This window comes from Procambarus clarkii, chromosome 31 (assembly GCF_040958095.1).
Source record: "Procambarus clarkii isolate CNS0578487 chromosome 31, FALCON_Pclarkii_2.0, whole genome shotgun sequence".
Taxonomy (NCBI): domain Eukaryota; kingdom Metazoa; phylum Arthropoda; class Malacostraca; order Decapoda; family Cambaridae; genus Procambarus; species Procambarus clarkii.
Window position 1 is genome coordinate 29,765,532 of NC_091180.1, and position 26,434 is coordinate 29,791,965.

Here is a 26,434-nt window from a genome sequence, read left to right on the forward strand (position 1 = left end):
CTGGTTGTTAAACGATTCGGCGGGGTCGTATTCCGGGGAAATTAGGGTTAAGGACCTTGCCCGAAACGCTACGCGTAATAGTGGCTTTACAAGAATGTAAAAAAACTCTTGTATTTCTTCATTTTGGTCTCTAATATTAGTTTACTCACAAGTTAGTATGCACATTATTTCAGATATAAAATAACATGCTGAGGACCAGACATCCAATTATAAAGTAATTACTTAAGCTTTAATATTGTCGATACATATCAAATAATGTAGATAACATTATGGAGAGTGAAATTAAAACTCATTGCAAGTCAAATAGTGACATATTTATCTTACTAACACCAGCCTATCTAGCTAATTAAGTTTAAATATTAGTAGGACAATCCACCTTGCATTTGATTAAATCCCGGACACACGCCCCCGAGTCTATAAATATTCAATATATACATTGTGTTGACAAGGCGCTGCTGCTGCACCCGGCAACTGACCGTCACTCTCGCATGTTGCCATCATATACATTATTATATATCAGGTACATTATATAATACCAATGGGGCGCACTAACTCGACCTCTGATAGGCACTGGCACCTACCCCCACCCTTCCACTTAGTGAATAAGGTTTGAACGTAAGACACTATCTCCTTAACCAGACTTGTCAAGATGTCAGTCCACCAACCGGCTCGATGACTGATCCATGGCAGATGTTGAGTGTTGTAGACCTCAGCTCCTGGGTCCCAGCTCCTCCTGACCGCTCGGCATGAACCACTAGTTGTCATTCACACATTTAACGCTGTCCATTTTGTTTCTGCCGCTGGTTCAAAATGTCAGCTGTAATTGCTCTCTACAGAAGATTGATTAATCTACCAGTTGCTAGTGGTACCTGGGCTTCCCCTCACCAAGGATATTAATGCATCGGCCGTCTACACAAAACATAGTTACCACTGCACACTTTTATCTCAATATTTGCTCACCGCGACTACATTATTTGACAACTTTCCTCTATTGTACACCACCACCTTATTATCAGGGCTTAGTTAATAACTCTCTCCCCACCTCGACCTCTCACTTAGGAACCACTCTAGTGATGTCCACCATCCTGGCTCTAGTGATGTCCACCATCCTGGCTCTAGTGATGTCCACCATCCTGGCTCTAGTGATGTCCACCATCCTGGCTCCAGTGATGTCCACCATCGTGGCTCTAGTGATGTCCACCATCCTGGCTCTAGTGATGTCCACCATCCTGGCTCCAGTGATGTCCACCATCGTGGCTCTAGTGATGTCCACCATCCTGGCTCTAGTGATGTCCACCATCGTGGCTCTAGTGATGTCCACCATCCTGACTCTAGTGATGTCCACCATCCTGGCTCTAGTGATGTCCACCATCCTGACTCTAGTGATGTCCACCATCCTGGCTCTAGTGATGTCCACCATCCTGGCTCTAGTGATGTCCACCATCGTGGCTCTAGTGATGTCCACCATCCTGGCTCCAGTGATGTCCACCATCCTGGCTCCAGTGATGTCCACCATCCTGGCTCCAGTGATGTCCACCATCCTGGCTCCAGTGATGTCCACCATCCTGGCTCCAGTGATGTCCACCATCCTGGCTCTTGTGATGTCCACCATCCTGGCTCTAGTGATGTCCACCATCCTGACTCTAGTGATGTCCACCATCCTGGCTCTAGTGATGTCCACCATCCTGACTCTAGTGATGTCCACCATCCTGGCTCTAGTGATGTCCACCATCCTGGCTCTAGTGATGTCCACCATCGTGGCTCTAGTGATGTCCACCATCCTGGCTCTAGTGATGTCCACCATCCTGGCTCTAGTGATGTCCACCATCCTGGCTCTAGTGATGTCCACCATCCTGGCTCTAGTGATGTCCACCATCCTGGCTGTGCATCACAGCATGACAAGCCACTGTGGCCAAACCTAGGTATACCCGTATGCCCTGAGCGACCACATGGAAGACTTGTGGCACACATCACTATCAAGTAGACCATGGAGCTTCCTCTCAAAATCGAGGCGCTCTCGCCAGCACATCTGTAAACCAATTGTGAACGGAGCGGCCCTTGTGTATCTTATCAAGCGAGCACACGCACTGTGACCTGGGAGAGGGCCGGGTCCCGATTTCTACCCCTCCAGGGCCACCCTGGGATAGTCCTGGCCTTGGATCTGACCCCTGTGACCTCGCGTGATCTCCCGCGATCTCAATTGCGGGGCTTAATTATTAGAAGCAGCATCTCTGCCCCTTTGATGCACCTGATTATAGAGAACCTTTTAGTAGGATTTCTATGGCGACAGAAGCCACGTCACGCCCTCGACCGTCTTGAATCTTGGAGAGCTGTCTCCACCTCCCCCTTCAACCCCACCCCTTCAACTCCCCTCCCCCCTCAACCTGTAGTAACGTAAACCCACTACCAGAGACGGTGTTCTTACCGCTGATAATAACAGACACCGTTACACATGCAGTACAAGGGGGGACAAGCAACCAATAGGGATAATAAATGAGTAGTGAGTATGTGAGGTGAGGGGAGTGAGGGGAGTGAGGGGAGTGAGGGGAGTGAGGGGAGAGGGCGTGAGTGTCGTCATGACGACCACGACAGAGAACGGACAGGTTGAGGAGCAGAGAGGCGACAACACAATAGGAACTGAGGCAGATAATAACAATAGATGACAAAGATATTAAACACAAGGGGAAACATCTTGCAAAATAAAAATTGTTGAGAGGCCAAACCCAAGAGCCGAAACTCGACCCCCGCAAGTACAACTAGGCGAGTACCTTGTCTGTGCTAGTCGGTGTAATATATATATAATATATAAATATATAATATATAATATAATATACTGAGTTTACATTAGTGCCGAACTTATTGTTAACTTAATATACTTGCTAGTTGTTAGTAAGCAATTGAGGTGACCTTAATAACCATTCACAAGATGATACCTTACCTTGAGGTACTTCCGGGGCTTAGCGTCCGCGCGGCCCGGTCGTCGACCGGGCGGCCTCGTTGCTGGACTGTTCAACCAGGCTGTTGGACACGGCTGCTCGCAGCCTAACGTATAACTCACAGCCTGCTTGATCAGGTATCCTTTGGAGGTGCTTATCCAGTTCTCTCTTGAACACTGTGAGGGGGTCGGCCAGTTATGCCCCTTATGTGTAGTGGAAGCGTGTTGAACAGTCTCGGGCCTCTGATGTTGAGAGTTCTCTCTGAGTATCTGTTGCTCCTCTGCTTTTCAACGGGGGTATTCTGCACATTCTGCCATGCCTTCTGGTCTCATGTGATGTTATTTCTGTGTGCAGGTTTGGGACCAGCCCCTAAACTATTTTCCCAGTGTAAATTGTGTATCTCTCCCGCCTGCGCTCTAGAGAATACAGATTTAGGAATTTTAGTTGGTCCCAATAATTTAGATGGTTTACCGAGTGAATTCTAGCAGTAAAGGATCTCTGCACGCTCTCCAGGTCAGTAATTTCTCCAGTTTTGAAAGGGGCTGTCATTATGCAGCAGTACTCCACTCTAGAGAGCACTAGCGTCTTGAAAAGTATCATCATCGGTATAGCATCTCTAGTGTGAAAGGTTCTTGTTATCCAACCTGTCATTTTTCCTGAAGTTGTGACGGCTACTTTATTGTGTTCTTTGAAGGTAAGGTCTTCCGACATGAATACACTCAAATCCTTTACATAGCCTTTTCGTTCTGTGTTATGATTTAGGCCTTAACTACAACATAAAAAATAAGAGTTAAAAGAGCATCGAGAACTCAAACTAAATTTTCAGCGAGGAATAAAACAAAGTAAAGCAAAAGCTCGTCGGTGTTAAAAATGCGAATATTTAAGCCCACTTACTCGAAGCCGATATTTCGACTTTCCTTACGTTATAAGAGAAAATGTTTCCCGGGGGGTAACTCAAGCAAACTTTGCTTCTCACTTTAAACACCGCCGGCATTCCTCTCCTACCCTTCCTCACATCTCCCTCCCTCCCACCATACCTCACCTCACCTCACCTCTCCCTCCCTCACCTCTCCTTCCCCCTCCCTCCCTCACCTTGCAGTCTCCGTGGTGTAGTGGTAAGACACTCGCCTGGCGTTCCGCGAGCGCTATGTCATGGGTTCGTATCCTGGCCGGGGAGGATTTACTGGGCGCAATTCCTTAACTGTAGCCTCTGTTTAACGCAACAGTAAAATGTGTACTTGGATGAAAAAACGATTCTTCGCGGCAGGGGATCGTATTCCAGGGACCTTAGGATTAAGGACGTGCCCGAAACGCTACGCGTACTAGTGGCTGTACAAGAATGTAGCAACTCTTGTATATATCTCAACCTCTCCTTACCCCTCCCTCCCTCACACACTCGGTAACCCCATCACCGACGACGGGAAGTGATAGCGGCCTGATGCACTTGGTAGTTTAACCCACATTTGCGCCACGTTTATATATCATAGAGAAAATGGAAAGTAGTCTAATGCAATCAGGAAATATGTATTCAGGCTTCTAATATTATTTGTAATTTTTGTTTAATATCTAATATTGAACAGTGTGAAGCACCAAGCAGATTCGTTACTGTCTCGAGCAAAGCGCTTTCCACGTCCGGGTCCTGCATAAAGGATTCAAATCCCTGTATAGTGTAGGGATGCTGAATTTGGGAGCGAGGGAGGAAAAGAGAGAGGGAAAGCGAGGGAAGTAGAAGCAACTGAGGTAAGGAAAGAACGAAGATAGAAGAATGACAGCAAGTCGACTCGTGTAAGCTCTAGCCCAGAGAGGATTTTCCCCATGGTCTTAAATATCGGTATGCATATTTCGGGAGATGTACAGCGAACTAGAATTATGTTTACAATTATTTTCGGAAGGAGATTTACACAAAAATCTGCTTTGAATGTTACCACTTGGGCAGTTCAGCATCACTCGCATCCACGGAATAAAGTTTCAGCGTTGTGGCGTACTGATGACCGACGTTGGCTCACAACCGATTGGTTGTGGGTGTGAAGTCTGCCCAGCACGACCCGTTGGCGTGCACACCTTGCAACCAATACTCAACTGCTTTTGCCTAGCCGCCAGTAGCCTTACATACAGGTTGCACTGGGGCACCAGGACCCGGCCTAGAGCCAAAAGTGATTGGTTTCTTATTGTGTATACAGGAGGAAGCACCAGAAATGTGCCTGGTGACCACGCGGTGCCCTGGTGACCACGCGGTGCCCTGGTGACCACGCGGTGCCCTGGTGACCACGCGGTGCCCTGGTGACCACGCGGTGCCCTGGTGACCACGCGGTGGCCTGGTGACCACGGTGCCTGGTGACCACGGTGCCCTGGTGACCACGGTGCCCTGGTGACCACGGTGCCCTGGTGACCACGGTGCCCTGGTGACCACGGTGCCCTGGTGACCACGGTGCCCTGGTGACCACGGTGCCCTGGTGACCACGGTGCCCTGGTGACCACGGTGCCCTGGTGACCACGCGGTGCCCTGGTGACCACGCGGTGCCCTGGTGACCACGGTGCCCTGGTGACCACGGTGCCCTGGTGACCACACATCTCTCGTATCAGTCGAGTTCCAACTTGAACTCTTCTGGTTCTCTTCAGGGACCCTCAACTGATACACAGTTATATTTAACATACTATTGTATATTATGATTAACATAAGATTACTTTAGATCAGATGTTTTCGTTACGTTGACCAAAATTTACATACAAGTTTCACTGTTAAAGTATTTTGAAGATGTTAGCTGTGATAATAATTCAAATGTCCAGATAATAGATAATAGAACTAATATAATAGTTCCAATGCCATCAGTTGGGAATACTGTGTAAGTATGTTAGATGATAATCTTTGAAAGAATGCCTCCGTTATACATGATTAGTTAACATGTATACAGCTAGTGTGCGCAGATATAATATCTTTATAGGAAGCGTCGTGTACCACGCAGCACCAGGCAAGCACTACTGCATGAAATGTATTCTTGTCATTGTTTTAAGGCTGAGCTTGGACAGCTGTAATGGGCCGTTCATTTTAAGTAATGTGTTCATGTTGGTCACTATGTTCAGGGGCAAAATACCTGCATCTATTTACAAATTTATTTGTAGCATTTCTTCATATCGACGCTTTGGAAAACAACTATTGAAGTATTGTTGATGGTTTTCGATGAGTCATAGTCCTGAATATACAGGAATACAACAACAAAACTAAAAAAAACTAATCTATAGAAGTAAACATAATACACCAAACTTAATTTACATATTCTCATCTACAATATTACAATTTATACTCTAAGAGGATGTTTATTCACAGTTGAAGGGCTGATGTTTGGGGCTGGCCTCACCCAAATTTGTAAGGAGAGTGGGCTGGTGTATGGGATGGACATACACTGGTCGGGACAGACCTAAGTTAGATGATTTAAGAAATATTAGTAATTATTCACACCCAGCAATCGATCTCGCCGATTCTCTGGTCAAGTGTGAAATATTGGTCGCGATTTCCGAAGAGTTTATCATATTTTTTTCATAAAAGAGTATATTTTATGTAAGGAAAGAAGAGGCTGTCTAGAGGGGGAAGGCCAAGGGGAAGATGGGTGGGGTGGACAAAGGGAGAGGAGGGACGGGGGGAGGACGTAGGGGGGAAGGGTTGGGGTGGGGGGAGGACATGGGTAAGGGGAGTGGGGGGAGGGGAAAGGGTAGGGAGGAGGAGGGGGGCCACGTCGGGTACTTAGCTAGGTGTATGAATGGATGGAAAGATTGGTGGATGGATAGATGGGAAACAGACCCGGGCAACGCCGGGTACCCACCTAGTAAGCTTGTACATAATATGGAAGAGCGTGTAACAATGGCCTCAAAAGATATATGGTCGTCAAGAGGTAAAAATGATGCTACAAAGATTTGTACTTTATAATTATAAAATTAGCTATATCCTGATGCGAAAATATTGGAGTTCGCCAATGTATACCAAAAGCCCTGCCATCTATTCTCACATTCTGAAATAAAATTAATATAACTGAATAATCCAATTATTAGCAGACATTTGGTGTGGTGTTAGTCTTAAGACCCATGAGCCTCTGGTGAGTAATCATTGTATATACCACGGGATGGTGTACACCTCTAGGAAACATGTCTGTGTAACAAGCATACACAGAATGGTGTAGCTATTTTCACAGTGTATTTATACCGAGAGTTAACTTTAGTTCTGGACTATATTCAGACTAAAGTATTCCTGCGGCTGGTAAGCAAGATATTGGGGCGGCCTTAATAACCTTCCTGAGGTTGATAGGCCTTAGACCAACACCTAAAGTGTTCTCTAAGTGGCCTTTAATAACACCTAAAGTGTTCTCTAAGTGGCCTTTAATAACACCTAAAGTGTTCTCTAAGTGGCCTTTAATAACACCTAAAGTGTTCTCTAAGTGGCCTTTAATAACACCTAAAGTGTTCTCTAAGTGGCCTTTAATAACACCTAAAGTGTTCTCTAAGTGGCCTTTAATAACACCTAAAGTGTTCTCTAAGTGGCCTTTAATAACACCTAAAGTGTTCTCTAAGTGGCCTTTAATAACACCTAAAGTGTTCTCTAAGTGGCCTTTAATAACACCTAGAGTGTTCTCTAAGTGGCCTTTAATAACACCTAAAGTGTTCTCTAAGTGGCCTTTAATAACACCTAAAGTGTTCTCTAAGTGGCCTTTAATAACACCTAAAGTGTTCTCTAAGTAGCCTTTAATAACACCTAAAGTGTTCTCTAAGTGGCCTTTAATAACACCTAAAGTGTTCTCTAAGTGGCCTTTAATAACACCTAAAGTGTTCTCTAAGTGGCCTTTAATAACACCTAAAGTGTTCTCTAAGTGGCCTTTAATAACACCTAAAGTGTTCTCTAAGTGGCCTTTAATAACACCTAAAGTGTTCTCTAAGTGGCCTTTAATAACACCTAAAGTGTCCTCTAAGTGGCCTTTAATAACACCTAAAGTGTTCTCTAAGTGGCCTTTAATAACACCTAAAGTGTTCTCTAAGTGGCCTTTAATAACACCTAAAGTGTTCTCTAAGTGGCCTTTAATAACACCTAAAGTGTTCTCTAAGTGGCCTTTAATAACACCTAAAGTGTTCTCTAAGTGCCCTTTAATAACACCTAAAGTGTTCTCTAAGTGGCCTTTAATAACACCTAAAGTGTTCTCTAAGTGGCCTTTAATAACACCTAAAGTGTTCTCTAAGTGGCCTTTAATAACACCTAAAGTGTTCTCTAAGTGCCCTTTAATATACAACATATTCTCGTCCAACCTGCAGCCGATCCCAAAGGCACATTCATAAATTTTATGAACAATGTGATAAAAGTATTTTGCTATATATACATTAATATTATGTGTGTTACAATTTTAAGATCAGATGTTTTGGTTCTATTAGTAATTGTATTTATGTGGGTGAAGGACTTTAAGAGGCGTGTTGTCCAGTATAAGCAAAGAACGAAGCAGAGTTCAAGAAAAATTCGAGCTAATTAAGCAAGAGTCATGTGTGAAGTGTTTTTCATTCGTAAACAGCGGGGTCGGCTGCCGGATTAACGAGCATTTAGTCAATGTTAACAAAGATCGGCTGATCAATACTGTGCAGTATTATATATATGATACAACTACACCCGTACATTTCCGGAGATATTAAGTTCGATAACGCATTATCCCTCGTTAAAGTAACAGATGTATCAACAAATCCGCATTTATTTTAGCATGCTTCTCCATATAGTTGTCAAGATACAGAAATTCTCAAAGTTGCTCAGAAATGAAGTATATGAATATACAGTATATGAATATACAGTATATGAATATACAGTATATGAATATACAGTATATGAATATACAGTATATGAATATACAGTATATGAATATACAGTATATGAATATACAGTATATGAATATACAGTATATGAATATACAGTATATGAATATACAGTATATGAATATACAGTATATGAATATACAGTATATGAATATACAGTATATGAATATACAGAGCTGAACAAATTCTGGTAACACCAAGCTGAGGCGTGCCATTTTTTACTTGTAATTTAATTTGATTTACTACAGAATTTAAAAGAAAAGATGAATACGAGGTAATTGTTATTTGTAGATATTCTGCAATTCATTCTTATTAATGAATGAATAGCAGAAAATATATTTTTTCTTAGAAAATGAAGACAAAATACGATACAAAGAACCAACCCGTCCTCGACCTCAAGTCCATTACATCCAGCGGTCGACCCCACAGACGCATTCATAAATTTTTACATGCTGTTCGGTCAAAACGGGAATTTTCTCAAATAAAGTATTATAATAGCATATAGGCATAGGTTAGGTGTTTAGGTTCTGTTGGCGATTATTTGTATTTGTAGCATGTGGATTTTTTAGCGAACCATTTATAACGTTGTGGTTCGAACAAGATTAATCAGTGAAGCACTTGTTTCGGAAGTGTTCGAACGTCATTAGTTGAGTCGTGTGGAAACTGTTTTTCATTCATAAACAGGGGGTTTGGCGGGTGGATGGAATGGACTTTGGGGTCTTTGTTTGGAGGACAGGTTGTAATGAATAGTGGTTTAAACACGACTCACAACTGATGGCGTTCGAACATTTCTTCGAACATTTTGTCGTACCCAAATCGTCGTGCCCTAGTCATCGTGCCCTAGTCATCGTGCCCTAGTCATCGTGCCCCACTCGTCGGGAACGAGTGCCAAATAATAGCTTCAACAATTGATGACTTATTTCTGCCGCACTTTTATGTCAATGTTTAGACGATGAGTCACAATAACGTGGCTGAAGACATGATGACCAAACCCCAACTCAGAAGATGGAGAAGCGACGATGTTTCGGTCCCTCCTGGACCTAAAACGTCCAGATCACGACCTGATAATGATCCATGACGGACCGAAACGTCGTCCCTTCTCCCTCTTCTGAGTTGGGGTTTGGTCATTATATCAGTTATTATTACTCTAGATTTTGGTTAAAAGTTTAGAAACATTTTGCTGTTTTTTTCTAGAATCTTTGGACGAGTTGTGCTTCAGTTTCCCTGCTGGTCAGCACCAGTGACCTCGCTGCTGCAGTGACAGAGAAATTAATTTTCAATTAGCTAGTCAGTCATTTCGACTGGCAGGATTTTTCATTTTCATCTCACAATTTGCAGTTCCAGATTTTTATCTTCCCAATAATTTTATCTTTCTGCTTTGTATCTATTTGCGTTTGTAACTTCAATTGTTCTGCATTTGACCTTGCAACTTTTTAAATTAAAATTTCCATCCAGGGTCACTATTATTTAACACTCTAGTGCGCCCTCAAGGCGATGTTAACCTTGGGGGGCTGCGTCATGTTAGCCTTGGGGGGCTGCGTCATGTTAGCCTTGGGGGGCTGCGTCATGTTAGCCTTAAAGGCTGCGTCATGTTATCCTTGGGGGGCTGCGTCATGTTAGCCTTGGGGGGGCTAACGTGCTTGGTTATACCAGCCATGGATGGACTCCGTGGTGGTGGTTGTTTCTTCAGCCATACACACCAGTCCTTGTGTGTCTCGAGGGTGGTATACTAGGACCTCAATTCACACCACTGAGAATGACTGGAGTTTTCCCTGTGGGTGAGTGGCTCGTGTACACTCCATGGCTCCTCCTGTGATGAGTGGTCATCCTGCTTCATCCACAGCCTCTGATGATCCCTTCACCGTCACCACTGTTTCCATGGCAGTGACATATCCTGCCTTGCCCGACATGACCATCTTGCCTCGGCCGTCGTGACCATCTTGACAACCAATTCTTTTTCTTTGATGATTGTTCCGTCGGCGCCTTATGCTCTTTATGGTGCCGAGGGATGATCAGATCAGCACCATCACTCATGTGTGTGTCTACTGATTTCTAAAAGCTCCGTCTCCAGCATGTTGTTGGTTTAGATTTAGCTACTCAGAATGAAGTGTCCATGTAGCACGGGCTATGGTGATCCCGTAATTGAGGTCTCCAGCACTGTGGCGTGCTCTTTATTGAAGGTCACTCCCTGGAGCCGGGGGCGGCGAGTGTGGAGGCCGGGGGACGGCGAGTGTGGAGGCCGGGGGGCCGCGGGTGTGTGGAGGCCGGGGGGCCGCGGGTGTGTGGAGGCCGGGGGGGCCGCGGGTGTGTGGAGGCCGGGGGGCCGCGGGTGTGTGGAGGCCGGGGGGCCGCGGGTGTGTGGAGGCCGGGGGGGCCGCGGGTGTGTGGAGGCCGGGGGGCCGCGGGTGTGTGGAGGCCGGGGGGCCGCGGGTGTGTGGAGGCCGGGGGGCCGCGGGTGTGTGGAGGCCGGGGGGCCGCGGGTGTGTGGAGGCCGGGGGGCCGCGGGTGTGTGGAGGCCGGGGGGCCGCGGGTGTGTGGAGGCCGGGGGGCCGCGGGTGTGTGGAGGCCGGGGGGCCGCGGGTGTGTGGAGGCCGGGGGGCCGCAGGTGTGTGGAGGCCGGGGGGCCGCGGGTGTGTGGAGGCCGGGGGGGGGCCGCGGGTGTGTGGAGGCCGGGGGGGGGGGGGGCCGCGGGTGTGTGGAGGCCGGGGGGGGGCCGCGGGTGTGTGGAGGCCGGGGGGCCGCGGGTGTGTGGAGGCCGGGGGCGCCGGCTGAGAGATGGACACAAAGATAGAGCAAGAGAGGGAACTTGGTCGTGTTTAGCTCGTGTCTCCCTCGAGGTTACATATTGGCTTTGTCTTAATTCATCAGTGTCCACCTCAATTTATCTTGAGATTGGATCCAACAGCGTAAATGCCTCATTTAGTGCGGATTTAAGTGTAAGTGGATCCAAGTCTCCGCCCTTCACCCATTTTCGTTTTAAATTTAACTCTTAAAAACGTCTACACAACCAATGATTTGAACTTCTTTTCAGTAACATAAGACACGGAACGCAAATTTGTAATGAATAGAACAAAAGCAAAAAGCATTAATTACTTGCATTACTCTGCTAATGGTATTAGAAACCTGGAAGGAGGCTGGCAGTCAATATAGAATTTCTTGACCAAAAAGTCGTAAAAACTATGAAATTTTTAGATCCGAAACCTGTATATTTGGGCAGAGCAAAAAGCCCCCAGACGGTGCAACATTCTGGGTGACGGGATCAGGTTGGCTTACGGGTACCTGAGACAGGTGACCAATCACCCAATCTTAAGCACTTTACATGCAAGAGCATGCAAGAGCATGCAAGAGCATGCAAGAGCATGGTCATGACCTCAACGCACTACATTATTGTAGGTCCAGTCATTAGACACTGAGGACCTGTTGATATATGGTCCCTGGATCTTTGCCATCACTTTATTAACTCTCGTGGCCTTGTGGATATCCCCGTGACGCACCTGAAGCTCTCCAGGTCAGGTAACTGCTCCCATATCCCATTATGACTATCTTGAGATGATTTCGGGGCTTAGTGTCCCCACGGCCCGGTCATCGACCAGGCTTCCACCCCCAGGAAGCAGCCCGTGACAGCTGACTAACTCCCAGGTACCTATTTACTGCTAGGTAACAGGGGCATCAGGGTGAAAGACACTGTCCATTGTTTCTCGCCGGCGCCCGGGATCGAACCCGGGACCACAAGATCATACGTCCAGTGGTCTGTCCGATCAGCCACCGGCCATTAACTGTCATGCGGTGTGTGTGTGTGTGAAGACGGTATACTGGACAGTGGAACAACGGTCTCGCTTCATGCAGGTCGACGTTCAATCCCCGACCGTCCCTCCCCTCCCTCGCCGACCCGTGTCCCCTACTGCTCCCCTCGACCTGCCTCTCCTCGTGTCACCCGTAGGAGTACCCTCCACACTAATTGTTTCCCAAGAGGAGAAAAACCTCTTAACTTGTGTCGGACTTTTCCTGGCAGCAGTTGCGCCGACGACGACACTCTCACCCCCCGAGTCTCCTGCTCTTGCTCGCCAGCACGGCAGTTTAGGCGGCGGGGCGGGAGAGGGGAGAGGAGGTAGACTGAACGCTGGTGGGAGGAGAGAGGAGGTAGACTGAACGCTGGCGGGAGGAGAGAGGAGGTAGACTGAACGCTGGTGGGAGGAGAGAGAAGGTAGACTGAACGCTGGTGGGAGGGGAGAGGAGGTAGACTGAACGCTGGTGGGAGGAGAGAGGAGGTAGACTGAACGCTGGTGGTAGGAGAGAGGAGGTAGACTGAACGCTGGTGGGAGGAGAGAGGAGGTAGACTGAACGCTGGTGGGAGGAGAGAGGAGGTAGACTGAACGCTGGTGGGAGGAGAGAGGAGGTTGACTGAACGCTGGTGGGAGGAGAGAGGAGGTAGACTGAACGCTGGTGGGAGGAGAGAGGAGGTAGACTGAACGCTGGTGGGAGGAGAGAGGAGGTAGACTGAACGCTGGCGGGAGGAGAGAGGAGGTAGACTGAACGCTGGTGGGAGGAGAGAGGAGGTAGACTGAACGCTGGCGGGAGAGAGGAGGTAGACTGAACGCTGGTGGGAGGAGAGATGAGGTAGACTGAACGCTGGTGGGAGGAGAGAGGAGGTAGACTGAACGCTGGTGGGAGGAGAGAGGAGGTAGACTGAACGCTGGCGGGAGGAGAGAGGAGGTAGACTGAACGCTGGTGGGAGGAGAGAGGAGGTAGACTGAACGCTGGCGGGAGGAGAGAGGAGGTAGACTGAACGCTCGTGGGAGGGCAAGATGGTGGCCAGTAGAGTATAGGGGTTAAAGGAAGAAGAAGATAAAGTGATTGGAGTAAGGTGACATGAGACGTGGAAATGAGACGAAGTGAGATGGCTTAAGGTGAGATTGAGGAAAAGTGACGCATGTAGGATGAGGTGACGTGAGGTAAAATGAGATGACAGGCGGTGAGAAGAGGTGAGGTGAATTGTGATATAACAGGTTGTTGGGTGAGGTAATACATGTAAACACGATATCAGGTTAAGTGATATAAGGTGATCGGTGGAGGAGGACGAGAGTAAATGCAAAAATTAACTAAACAAAGGAGAAATAAGAGAATCTCTCCTTTATATTTGTATTTACTCCCCTTCCCTTTTCTAGCTTCTTTTGTTCAGTTTAACTTTCATCTCTTAGCTGCCTTTGGCTCGGTTTTCTTCCCCAACTTTCTTTCCCACTCGTAACTCACCTTTTCCCACCTTGCCTCTTTTCTCGCCTCAAAGTGGCTTCCCCTTCATCTCTTTTCTCCCTCTTTAACTTGGTAAGGCTCCAGGACGAACCGAAATATCGTCCTTTACCTTTAATTTTCTTATGTGGGTTAGTTTCAGCCTCGTTACTCTCCAACTATGTTGCTCAACACGGTCCTGTTCGCCGCTAACTTTCCATATTAATCAGCAAACTTCATAGCGCATCTAATTCCGTCCGTTTTTATACTGATGTTTCCACTTCAAACCACAAACGAAAGATGAAAATTGCTAAAGTGCTTCCAAACCAGCTTAACTTGGTCGTCATCAGTGGTAAATGAAAGATAGCGGGACGGTGGAGGATTAATGTGTCGCCTGAGCATGGGAACGGAGGTAGAGGTGCTGGGTGAGCGGGAGGCCACTACCGGTGGCCCAAGACTCCGGCAGAAACACTAAGACAGACAAAGATAGACAAAGATAGACAAAGATAGACTAAGATAGACTAAGATAAACAAAGATAGACAAAGATAGACAAAGATAGACAAATAAGGCGGAAAACAGTCCACCAGGAGATACACAGGAAAACAACATTGGCGTGGGGAACTGAATAGGTTTATTTTTCTTTGACAAGTTTCATCTAAATTCCCACAGAAAACAGACTGTATTCCTTTCATAGGGTACTAGTATATTTCTTCAAGGCATAAAGGAGAATTACAATGAAAGTTTTTTATTCCCAGGTTCATATTACTGATAGCAGCAGCCCAAGATTCAAAGGCAAATAAAACATATATAATACTTATACTCATCAAAGAAGGGAAGGGAGCCGGTCCGCCGAGCGGACAGCACGCAGGACTTGTGATCCTGTGGTCCTGGGTTCGATCCCAGGCGCCGGCGAGAAACAATGGGCAGAGTTTCTTTCACCCTATGCCCCTGTTACCTAGCAGTAAAATAGGTACCTGGGTGTTAGTCAGCTGTCACGGGCTGCTTCCTGGGGGTGGAAGCCTGGTCGAGGACCGGGCCGAGAGGACACTAAAAAAAAAAAAAGCCCCGAAATCATCTCAAGATAGATCAATACTAGACAGTACAGAGCAGATAAATATATATAACTAATGACGTAAACGCAGTGCCACAGTGTACAAGGTTTAGGCCAGGCTGCAAAAAAAAAAAAAAAACTTAAAAATTCTGGTAATATTGGCCAGCAACCGAGGATAGTCGAAACCAACCAGAACGAATATTCTGTGTAATGGGAAAATCTCTGATTAAGGCAGACTCAATCCAATTTTGTTCGATAAAGCCACTGCAGTGGATTATGCTTTTTTTGAGGCATTCCAATAGATGTCATGATCGGCGAGGCTAACATGAAGTAATATTGCACAATTATTGAGCAGTTCTGATCGATTAATGATGCTCAGAAATATGGGTGTCGAGTCCTTTGCCAGTATCTCTGATGTATTTACAATCACATTCACATATGCGCAAATACTTGTCGAACCCTGACGCTTGTGCCAGGGTTTCCTTGTAGACCGGGATCCCGAGACACTGGCAGGGTTCTTAGAATGGAGTTCAGGTAAATTCAGGTTAAACTAATAAACACGTGCTATTGTTTATAACTGTAATGGAAATAATTATAAAAAATAATGGAAATAAGTAATATACTATAATAATTATTACATAATATTGAATTTTAAATATATTTGTATTGCTTACAAACCCCATATTTATACGTAGCCTGCAAAATGTTAGGAGGGTTGATGGACGGTTATTTTGAGATGATTTCGGGGCTTAGCGTCCCCGCGGCCCGATCCTCGACCAGGCCTCTTTTTTTTGTTACACACCCCCAGGAAGCAGCCCGTAGCTGCTGTCTAACTCCCAGGTACCTATTTAAAATCTTCCCATTTGTTTTCGCTTCCACCGGGGATCGACCCCGGAACCTCAGGACTACGAATGCCGAGCGCTGTTCACTCAGCTGTCAGGCCCTGGGAGCGTGTAAGTGTCAGGGGAGAGTGACACTTACGCAGCACGCAAGGTTATTGTGTCGTGACTTAGTCGTAAGTGTTATCATAGAGAGTGACGCTGGACCTCCTGCTATCCCGCTCGGGTGGGCATGACGGCCTAGATGATGACGCCCCGAGCCACTAAGTAATGGTAACCGCGTCTGGGGCAGCAATCAGGGTAAACTCTGCGGCGTTACCTTTATATGAAGGTTATGGCCGGCGGAGGCAGCGGCAGTATCTCTGGCCGGCCTCAATGCAACTTCTCCATTAGCGTCATGGTTTGTCTTCCGTTACTGCCCGCCCGCAGATAAGACCCGAGGCGACGCCCAGCTGGCAGAAATATTCCCTGGGAGCCGAGCGCAGTTTTCGGGAATATAATGTAATGTAATGAGCATGGATCTAAGAGGGTTTTTGTCTTGAGACGCGATGTATATGTTACTGTGTTTTTGTTACTTATGTATTTATATATACAAACGTTTATACATTCTTGTAAAGCCATTAGCATGCATAGCGTTTCGGGCAGGTCCGTAATCCTAATTTTCCCCGGAATACGACGCGCTAAATCGTTTAACCACCAGGTACCCATTCACTGCTGGGTGAACAGAGGCTACTGTTAAAGGATTGGCACCCGGTCAATCCTTCCCTACCAGGATACGAACCCAGGCCAAAGCGCTCGTGAGGCGCCGGGCGAGTGTCTTACCACTGCGCCACGGGACCTTTCCCTCAGACGGCGGTGTATACACTCCCGCACCAGGGTTATCCAGGGTTCGACTTACTGCGTCGAACTCTTACCAAATCCGGCAAAGATGTATATTAATATTCTAAATTTAATGCGGTTTAATAAACCAGTTGATTTACTTCTCTGGTTACATTAAGTGTGCAGTTTCGTGCCAGAAACTTCAGCTGCACTTTACGCACAAGAAAAAATAAAGAATATCGCACAAATCCTATTGGTCCATACGAGACCAATAGGCCTCGCATGGTATATTTATATCACAATATTAGCAATAACAACAATCTCATTTTTCTGACACTTTTTACGGACCAGGAAAACAATGACTATATAATATATATAATACAGGATACACAACAGTACCACTTTATAAATAGACAACAATTAGAGGAAGAACTATGCGTTCTCACTGAAGATGTATTCTGTGATAATGGTTAAACATTAATAATCCCTACCACTTACGCCTACCACTTCCTCTCCATCCTCCAACACACCCTACACCCCACAACAATTCCTTACACCCCACAACACCGCCCTTACATCCCACAACACCCCCCTTACACCCCCTTACACCCCACAACACCCCCTTACACCCCACAACACCCCCTTACACCCAACCCTCATACAAACCACTCCAAACATCCAATACATTTTACACAACCATTTCGGTGTGGATTAACACGAGAAATCAGCAAGAGAAAATAGACGCGAGTAAACAAAATAATTCACAGACGAATGGTTGTCAGGTTTTCTCTACAGGAACATGAACTAAATCTCGTGTAGCGGAGGTGATGCACGTATTATCTTGGAGGTTATGTAGTGTTGGGTTTTCCAAGGATATGATTGAGGAAGATAGTATGGTGTTCATGGTGTTAAGTTTGTATACTTCTCGGTCGGGGTTTTCCGGTTTGTGCGGAGTGCTTATATATATATATATATATTTCTTTTTGGATGGAGGCTTTCATTGGCGATGTAGGCCTGCCAGTGGAGGCCTAAGTGCTGTTTTGTTAATGTTGCAGTTTCGTTTGGTGGTTGTGGCTGCCGGGAAGAGTGCATGAATGATGAGTGGGCATATGAGTGTATCTTCTCGTGCAGGTCTTGACCTGTACAGATGTTGAAGGGATTTCTGTGCCATGGCGTGTTGAAAGGCATCCAGTGATCGCTGGGAAAGGAACCAGATACCTGATAGAATACTCTCAAGAGAGGAGCAAACGTATCGTCATTCTTTCGCCTCCAAACCCCATCCCAACCTCAACTCTCCCTCCCCAACCCACTCGATTTTCTGTACTCCAAGCTCTCCCGCCCCTCCAAAACACACAACTGAAATATATTTGGTGGGTCTTGCACGCATAATGCATCCGACCAAATTCCTTGAGCTCGGCTAAAGAGAGATGCAACTTGCATGGGTCCAAGATGGTTATATATTCATCTGAGGGAGCCTTTGTGGTCCACCTGGTCTGGGCGTCTCCTATTGCACGATTTATATATATTATATATTTATATATAATATATATATATTTTTTATTTATTATTTTCACAGGTTCACATTGGAAGGGGACAGGGACTGTGGCCAGTGGGTGTCGAGTGCCACACAATAGTGTCCGTCCAGATGACGGCCGGCCAGTAGTATGGAACACCACTACACCTGGGGGCCCAATACTACACCTGGGGGCCCAATACAACACCTGGGGGCCCAATACTACACCTGGGGGGCCCAATACAACACCTGGGGGGCCCAATACAACACCTGGGGGGCCCAATACTTATCCAAAAACACACACATCAGGCGCCGTTACACTCCGCCGAAATAACAAACCAATATAAGCCAACAGATCCTTAGAATAGACATGAAATATTCAATGAAAACAGATCACTAATTGAGCAGTTTTTGCTATAATAATGACAATGGAGTAAAGTCTTACGGCAAAAAAAAAACACATTAAAAACAGATGACAGTAGGGTCGGGAAGTTATTAAAACACTCACTTGTTATAGAGGACAATATCTGGCAGCCAGATGTGTTCGGAGGGCACGTGAAGGATCTCGACTCCCCCATAATCCTCCGGCTCCCACACCAGCTTGTAGTCTCTCCATTCCTGTTAAGGACGAGGCGAATAATAGTTGTAGATGTTGAGATTATCCGTGGTGAAGGATTTAGTTATAAATGTAGACATGATCTATATTTTTTGGGGGGCATTCACTGTTGGTTTCGTATTGAATCGCGTGCGTGCATGTGTGTTGGCTTGGGGTTGCGTGTGTTGGCTTGGGGTTGCGTGTGTTGGCTTGGGGTTGCGTGTGTGTGTTGGCTCGGGGTTGCGTGTGCGTGTATGTTGGCTTGGGGTTGCGTGTGTGTGTATGTTGGCTCGGGGTTGCGTGTGTGTGTTGGCTCGGGGTTGCGTGTGTGTGTTGGCTCGGGGTTGCGTGTGTTGGCTCGGGGTTGCGTGAGTGTGTGTGTGTGTGTGTGTGTGTGTGTGTGTGTGTGTGTGTGTGTGTGTGTGTGTGTGTGTGTGTGTGTGTGTGTGTGTGTGTGTGTGTGTGTGTGTGTGTGTGTGTGTGTGTTGGCGTGGGGTTGCGTATGTGTGTGTTGGCTTGGGGCTGCGTGTGTATTGGCTTGGGGTTGCGTGCGTGTGTGTGTGTTGGCGTGGGGGTGCGTGCGTGAGTGTGTGTGTTGGCTTGGGGTTGCGTGTGCATGTTTCGTAACTCCTATGTTCGTGAGCACAATTGTAAACAGGCCATTACAGGGGGTGTATTTGCCAACATAGGGTTTTTGTTGCACCTCTAGAACAATCAGACATTAAAGAAAAAAACATGTTATTTTAACAAGATTTTTAACTCGCGAATATTCTATTAGATAACGATTTAGTAGAATATTACGATTACGAATTCACGATTTCAGACCTGAGTGTGTACTCGCCTATTTGTGCCATCGGGAACGGGCTCTAGCTCTAGAACCTCGCCTTTCTGGCCACCGATTGTCTTGTGCTATGACTCCTGACTTATCTACCTATCATACCTGCCTTTAAAGTGGTGGATCGAATTGTCTTTACAACCTGGTGTGTGTGTGTGTATGTGTGTGTGTGTGTGTGTGTGTGTGTGTGTGTGTGTGTGTGTGTGTGTGTGTGTGTGTGTGTGTGTGTGTGTGTGTGTGTGTGTGTGTGTGTGTGTGTGTGTGTGTGTGTACAAAAACACTTATAATAATCTGAAGGTATGTCTTACTCCTATCGTTTACCACTCTGCCCAGACTATGATTCTAGACTACAACACAAAATTTTCTCTCAAACTAATATTTTTCTCCTCTAACTAAACCACACTTCTCCCTCCAGACCTTCCAATCCCTCCCTGTAATCTATCTCCCAAGACCTCCCTTCCCGCGTATCGAATCCCTAGAATGACTGACGACCAATTTGACCCCTGCTCACCATCCCTTGAACCAGCTCCCCTACACTATTTGTCCCTCAAACTGGATTACGTTCCCCCTCGCCCAAGGGCCTCGTTGAGCATATCCACACAGCTGGGAAGACAGAGGACAAAGGATCTATAGATTGTACATTATTGTAGGGAATAAACTTTAATACAGTCATGTATACAAATCTAGATTAGTGGGTTGGATTGTTTAGGTGAAATTACAAGCAACGCATTGAATTGGGAAAGGAAAATGGAAACAAAAACATGATTGCAATCACCTCAGTCAAACTGTCAGTTGATATAAATTGTTAACTGAAGAATATCTATATAGTAAGGGAGACGGAAGGGTTATCTTGAGGGGATTTCGGGGCTTAGCGTCCCCGCGGCCCGGTCCTCGACCAGACCTCCTTTTTATTACACATCCCCAGAAAGCAGCCCGTAGCAGCAGTCTAACTCCCAGGTACCAATTTACTGTTAGATAACAGGAGCATCACGATGAAAGAAACTTTTTGCCCATTTGTCTCCGCCTCCACTGGGGTTCGAACCCGGAACCTCAAGACTACGAATCGGAAGCGCTGTCCCTCCCCAGCTGTCAGGCGCCCTTTCTCTTGCCTTCCCAGACAAGGGAAGATCATGAGTGGCCTCTACTGATCAGGAAGGAGTTAAGATCCAAGATGGTGATAGTTCCAGGTTGTGAAACTATGAATGACAGTGACACCGTCAATGACAGTGACACCGTCAATGACAGTGACACCGTCAATGACAGTGACACCGTCATACAGTGGGACCAGTAGCGTGTATCAAGCCATCCCCCAAGCCACGCCACAAAAGAGTGCAGCCCAAACGCTTCTCAAACCACCAGGCCATAATAAAACTGTTAAATGAACTTTTGGAGAGTTAATTTTTCCACTTCTTTCTCGAGTGAAGAAACACGTAAGATAAAATAAATATTCGTACTAGAATCATTAATCTCACCCTTTGTCATATTCACAAATATAAGTCAGCAAGAAAGACTATATATATATATATATATATATATATATATATATATATATATATATGTATATATATATATATATATATATATATATATATATATATATATATATATATATATATATATATATATATATATATATATATATATAGGGAAGGGAGTACCACCTCTGGCTGGAAGAAGGGGGACCCATAGCCTCGGAGGAAACCACACATAACGCATTGGAGGGAATGTGGGTCCCCTCCAATACAGTTTCTGTGTGCTTTTCTCCTACCACCCCCTTCCCTTTTTTTTTTTTTCCTTTATTGTGTATTTAAAGGTTACAAAACATACAAGACAAATGCCTAAAGGTTATGGATCTCTTGAAGCTCCTCCGCTTCTGGACAGGAACCGAGGACGCAGCAAGCATTTCCCCTCTGGATCGCCACACTGAGGCGCTGAAACAAAAAACTGGAAGCCCTTGGGTCTCTGGTGACGTCAATGAGCTTGGAACCCAAATCCTTGAGAAATCCCAAGGCACTCTTGCCCCAGGGGCCATGCGTCTCAGACGCTATGGGAACAAAGAGGTATTGACCTTCCAGTCGCCTGTACTTGAGTGATTTTGCTGTTTCCCTGTGGTTGGCCGCCCCACCTGCTTGATCAGCTCCGAAGTGTACATAGGTGTCAGCCAGGGTGGATACACATGTGTAGTCCCACACCAACTGTCTACCCTCCTTCCATGAGTATATGGTGATGCCATCAGGGCGAAGTGCTGGGAAATCCGGGTTTTGGACCCCTAGGATGCGAGGTTCTCTCTCCGCTGGGCACCTAGCTGAGACGAGGCTTCTCTTGATGATGTCATTGACCTCATTGTGTCTTGCATGCCAGCCCTTTGTGCTTCCGCAATGCAACCCATGCAGTCCGTATTGGTCTGCTTCCACCCTGTTGCAAATACACTTGTATTCAGTGTGAATTGGGGCACCAAGGCGGAGGGCCACTGCTACACGAAGGGATTCTGGATCTAGGCCTCTACTATATATATATATATATATATATATATATATATATATATATATATATATATATATATATATATATATATATATTATTGAATGTGACAAAAAGGGTCTACAAAGGATAGAAGTGTGTTACAAAGAATATATTAAGTGAGAGATATTTCATAAAATATTAACTGCATGAATAATTAGTCACATTTGCATGATTGGAACAAATAAACACTAAAATTGCAAGCCATACATATCACGATGCAAAGTCAATATTGCAATTAAAAAAATAAATTTAATTGCAACTTTTTTTTAACTCGAAGGATTTCAATTATTCTAATGTTCACGAAGCCTAAATGAACATTTAAAAGCGATATTTATAAAGATTAATAATATTGCAAATATTTATATGAAAATTGCACGAACTGATGACGCAAAACTGCGAAACAGATGATTGCAAAACTGCGACTGTTGACGCAAATGAGCCATCCCCGACCCTGTAATTTCAACAGGAACATTAGCAACATTTTGTTTACTATAATCTCCCTTTTGAATTTAAGAAAACATATTTCTCAAATATCCGAGAATGTAAACATTACATTTCCTTCCGAAATTTTATTACAGAAAATTTAAAAATCTAATTTCAAGTGAACTTCTCAGTGACAGCCGCCAACAGTATCTCTCCCAACTAAATTAAACGTACATTTTTTTATCTGCCAGACAAGATGCTTGGTCATCTTTACCAGAAGCTGTGTTGGAGGGTGGTGGGTGTTTTGGAGGGGGTGGGGCTGTGTGTGGGGTGTTTTGGAGGGGGTGGGCTGTGTGGGTGTTTTGGAGGGGGTGGGGCTGTGTGTGGGGTGTTTTGGAGGGGGTGGGCTGTGTGTGGGGTGTTTTGGAGGGGGTGGGGGCTGTGTGTGGGGTGTTTTGGAGGGGGGGGGGGTGTTTTAGAGGGGGTGGGGGGGTGGGCTGTGTGGGTGTTTTGGAGGGGGTGGGCGGCTGTGTGGGTGTTTTGGAGGGGGTGGGCTGTGTGTGGGGTGTTTTGGAGGGGGTGGGGTGTTTTGGAGGGGGTGTGGGGTGTTTTGGAGGGGGTGGGCTGTGTGGGTGTTTTGGAGGGGGGTGGGTTGTGTGGGTGTTTTTGGAGGGGAAGGGGGTGGGCGTGTTTTGGAGGGGGTGGGTGAAGTTTTATTTTTGCAGTTCGTAGGTTGGACACTACATGGATGGGTGCATTAGGGCTCTATAGTGTCTTAGTGCAGATGTGTGACGATAGATGGCGTAGGTACGCAAGTCGTTCGTCCAATATTTCGAATATTTTATTCAAAATGTTGATTCACTTTCCATAAAATTGGACCAAAAATATAAACTTAAAACATAAATTTGATAACGATTTATATAAAGACAACGTTTACTTAAGAGGCGAGGAAAATAACATTTATAATTACTTTCCGAATTGTTAGTTCGTTATCAGCGGTAAGACACCCATATATTCACAGATATCATGTTCAAGATATCGTGAGATATTTCAACATATCAAGCATTGTTCTTTGAATTCTCAGATTAAAAATATAGACTATATCAGATCTGAAATCAGAGGGTAAATCATTTGTGTTACAAATGGATTCAGAGAGATATTGACAAATACAAATTAAAACTTCACTTGAGGATAAGAGTCTCTTGATGTCAAGAAGGTCTTTTGGAATATAGTATCATCCAGCAACCAGTTCTCGCAAATTCGTAAAGTCAATATTGACTTATTAACTACGTGCATAGGTGATATACTAAACATAATAGATACCCCTAAAAAGATTCATAGAAAACACCGACCTTACCTAACCTTGTTAGTATCTTAAGATAAGCATCTTATTGCTTCGTAATTACAATTATTACTTAACCTATACCTATTATAGGTTAAGTAATAATTGTAATTACGAAGCAATAAGATGCTTATCTTAAGATACTAACAAGGTTAGGTAAGGTCGGTGTTTTCTATGAATCTTTTTAAGGGTATCTATTATGTTAAGTATGTCACCTATGCACATATTTAATAAGTCAATATTGACTTATAACAGCAACCCACTTGAGGAAATTGATTATTGGCATTGTAGACATTTTCAGGCCGTCTTCTCTAGGGTTTATAACATAACTAAACCACTAAATTGCCGGAGTCTATCTAAGGACCTACGGATAGAAAACCAGAGATCATGTCAACTTTGTGAGCCGCAATGTTTGCTACTAAACCAGGGGCCAGATTCACGAAAGTACTTACGAACCTATACATCTTTTCTCAATCTTTGGCGGCTTTGTTTACAATTATTAAACAGTTAATGAGCTCGGAAGCAACAGGAGGCTGTTTATAACAATAAGAACAGTTGATTGGCAAGTTTTCATGCTTGTAAACTGTTTACTAAATGTAACCAAAGCCGTCAATCAAACGGCTTTGGGAATCAAAACAGAGCCACACACAGAAACTATTTGGATTGAATTAAACGAAAAAGCTAATAATATTATAATAGGAGTAATATATAGGCCACCAAATTTAGACAGAATGGAAGCAAAGCATCTATGGGATGAAATATCTAGAGCATCTAGATCTAACAGTATTTATGTCATGGGTGACTTTAATTTTAGCGGAATAAACTGGTTGAACAAAACAGGGAATAGTGAAGCAGAAGATTTTCTAGAATTAATGGACGATTGCTTTCTTACGCAACACATTAAGGAACCAACACGGGAAAATAATATTTTAGATTTAGTGTTAACTAACAGGGAAACGCAAATTAATGACATCGAAATAGGGAGTGAGCTAGGGAGCAGTGATCACAAAGAAATCAGATTTAGCATAGAATGGAATAGACCAGTAGGAGAAAATTCTGTTAAAGTGCCAGATTTTCGTAAAGCTGATTTTAATAGCCTAAGAAATTTTTTGGGTCAAATTGATTGGGAAGTCTTGGGTATGGGGTGTGGGCCGGTCTTGGAGCGAGACATGAACCCAGCGATAGGTGACTTAAATGGGGATTTCGATGTGGATTCAATATATAACTTATTTAAGAATATTCTAAACAAAGCACAGGAACGTAGTATACCATACAAATTGAATAGATCGAATACTAATGACCCAAAGTGGATAACAAAGAATTTGAAGAACCTTATAGGTAAAAAGAGAGCTTGGTACAAAAGGATTAAAAATGGGGAGGTCACTTTAGAACAGGAATTCGTACAACTGGTTAGAAATGTTAAAAAAGAGATAAGGAAAGCAAAAAGAAACTATGAAGTTCGCATAGCAGGGCAAGCAAAGACAAATCCTAAAGGGTTTTTTCAGTTATATCGTACTAAGACTAGGGAAAGGATAGGTCCATTAAAAACTGAGACAGGTCAAATAACAGATAGTGATGAAGAGATGAGTAGTATTTTTAATAAATATTTTGTATCTGTATTTACTAAAGAGGAACTTAACAATATGCCTTCAGCCGAACAAGTCTATGTGGGTGGGGACGAGGACAGGTTGACGAGTTTAACAGTTACCAGGGAGGATGTTCTTAAACAAATAGTAAAACTCAAACCAAACTAATCCCCAGGGCCGGATGAAGTGTTTGCCAGGGTGCTTAAAGAATGCAAAGAGGAGCTTTGTGACCCACTGTCAACCATATTTAATAAATCAATAGAGTCAGGCAGAGTGCCAGAGTTTTGGAAAGTTGCTAATGTGATACCAGTTTTTAAGAAAGGAGATAGATCACTTGCGTCTAACTATCGACCAATTAGCCTAACGTCTATTGTGGGAAAGTTACTCGAATCTATAATAGCAAATAAAATTCGTCTTCATCTTGAAAAACATAAATTAATAATTGAGTCGCAACATGGTTTTATAAATGGCCGTTCATGTTTAACAAATTTGTTATCTTTTTATTCTAGCATTGTTGAGGCAGTTGATAGTGGTAAGGATTGCGATGTTGTATACCTTGACTTTAGCAAAGCTTTTGATACAGTGCCACATGAAAGACTGATTAAAAAGATAGAGTCTCATGGTATTGGGGGTGCTATATTAAGCTGGATTAGGGCATGGCTATACCAAAGGAAACAGAGAGTTAGTATAAATGGAATCAAGTCAGAGTGGGAAAATGTTGTAAGTGGAGTGCCTCAAGGCTCTGTCCTGGGACCTCTGTTGTTTATAATATATATAAATGATTTAGATTCAGGTTTGAGTAGCAACATTTGCAAATTTGCCGATGATACGAAAATCGGTAGGGAAATTAATTCGGAGGAGGACTCACTATCACTTCAAGTTGATCTAGATAGGGTTTTGAAATGGTCAA

At 44.7% G+C, this 26,434-nt stretch overlaps 1 protein-coding gene across 2 annotated transcripts in view; it reads right to left on the reverse strand.

Annotated features, from left to right (window-relative positions):
* Window positions 1–26,434, reverse strand: part of LOC123758959 (acetylcholine receptor subunit alpha-like 1) — a 287,958-nt gene that overhangs the window by 33,498 nt on the left and 228,026 nt on the right. For both annotated transcript variants that reach the window (XM_069334665.1, XM_069334664.1), the window contains exon 3: window positions 18,729–18,838. In XM_069334665.1, coding sequence (XP_069190766.1) covers window positions 18,729–18,838 — 110 coding nt within the window. The remainder of the gene's footprint in view (window positions 1–18,728; window positions 18,839–26,434) is intronic.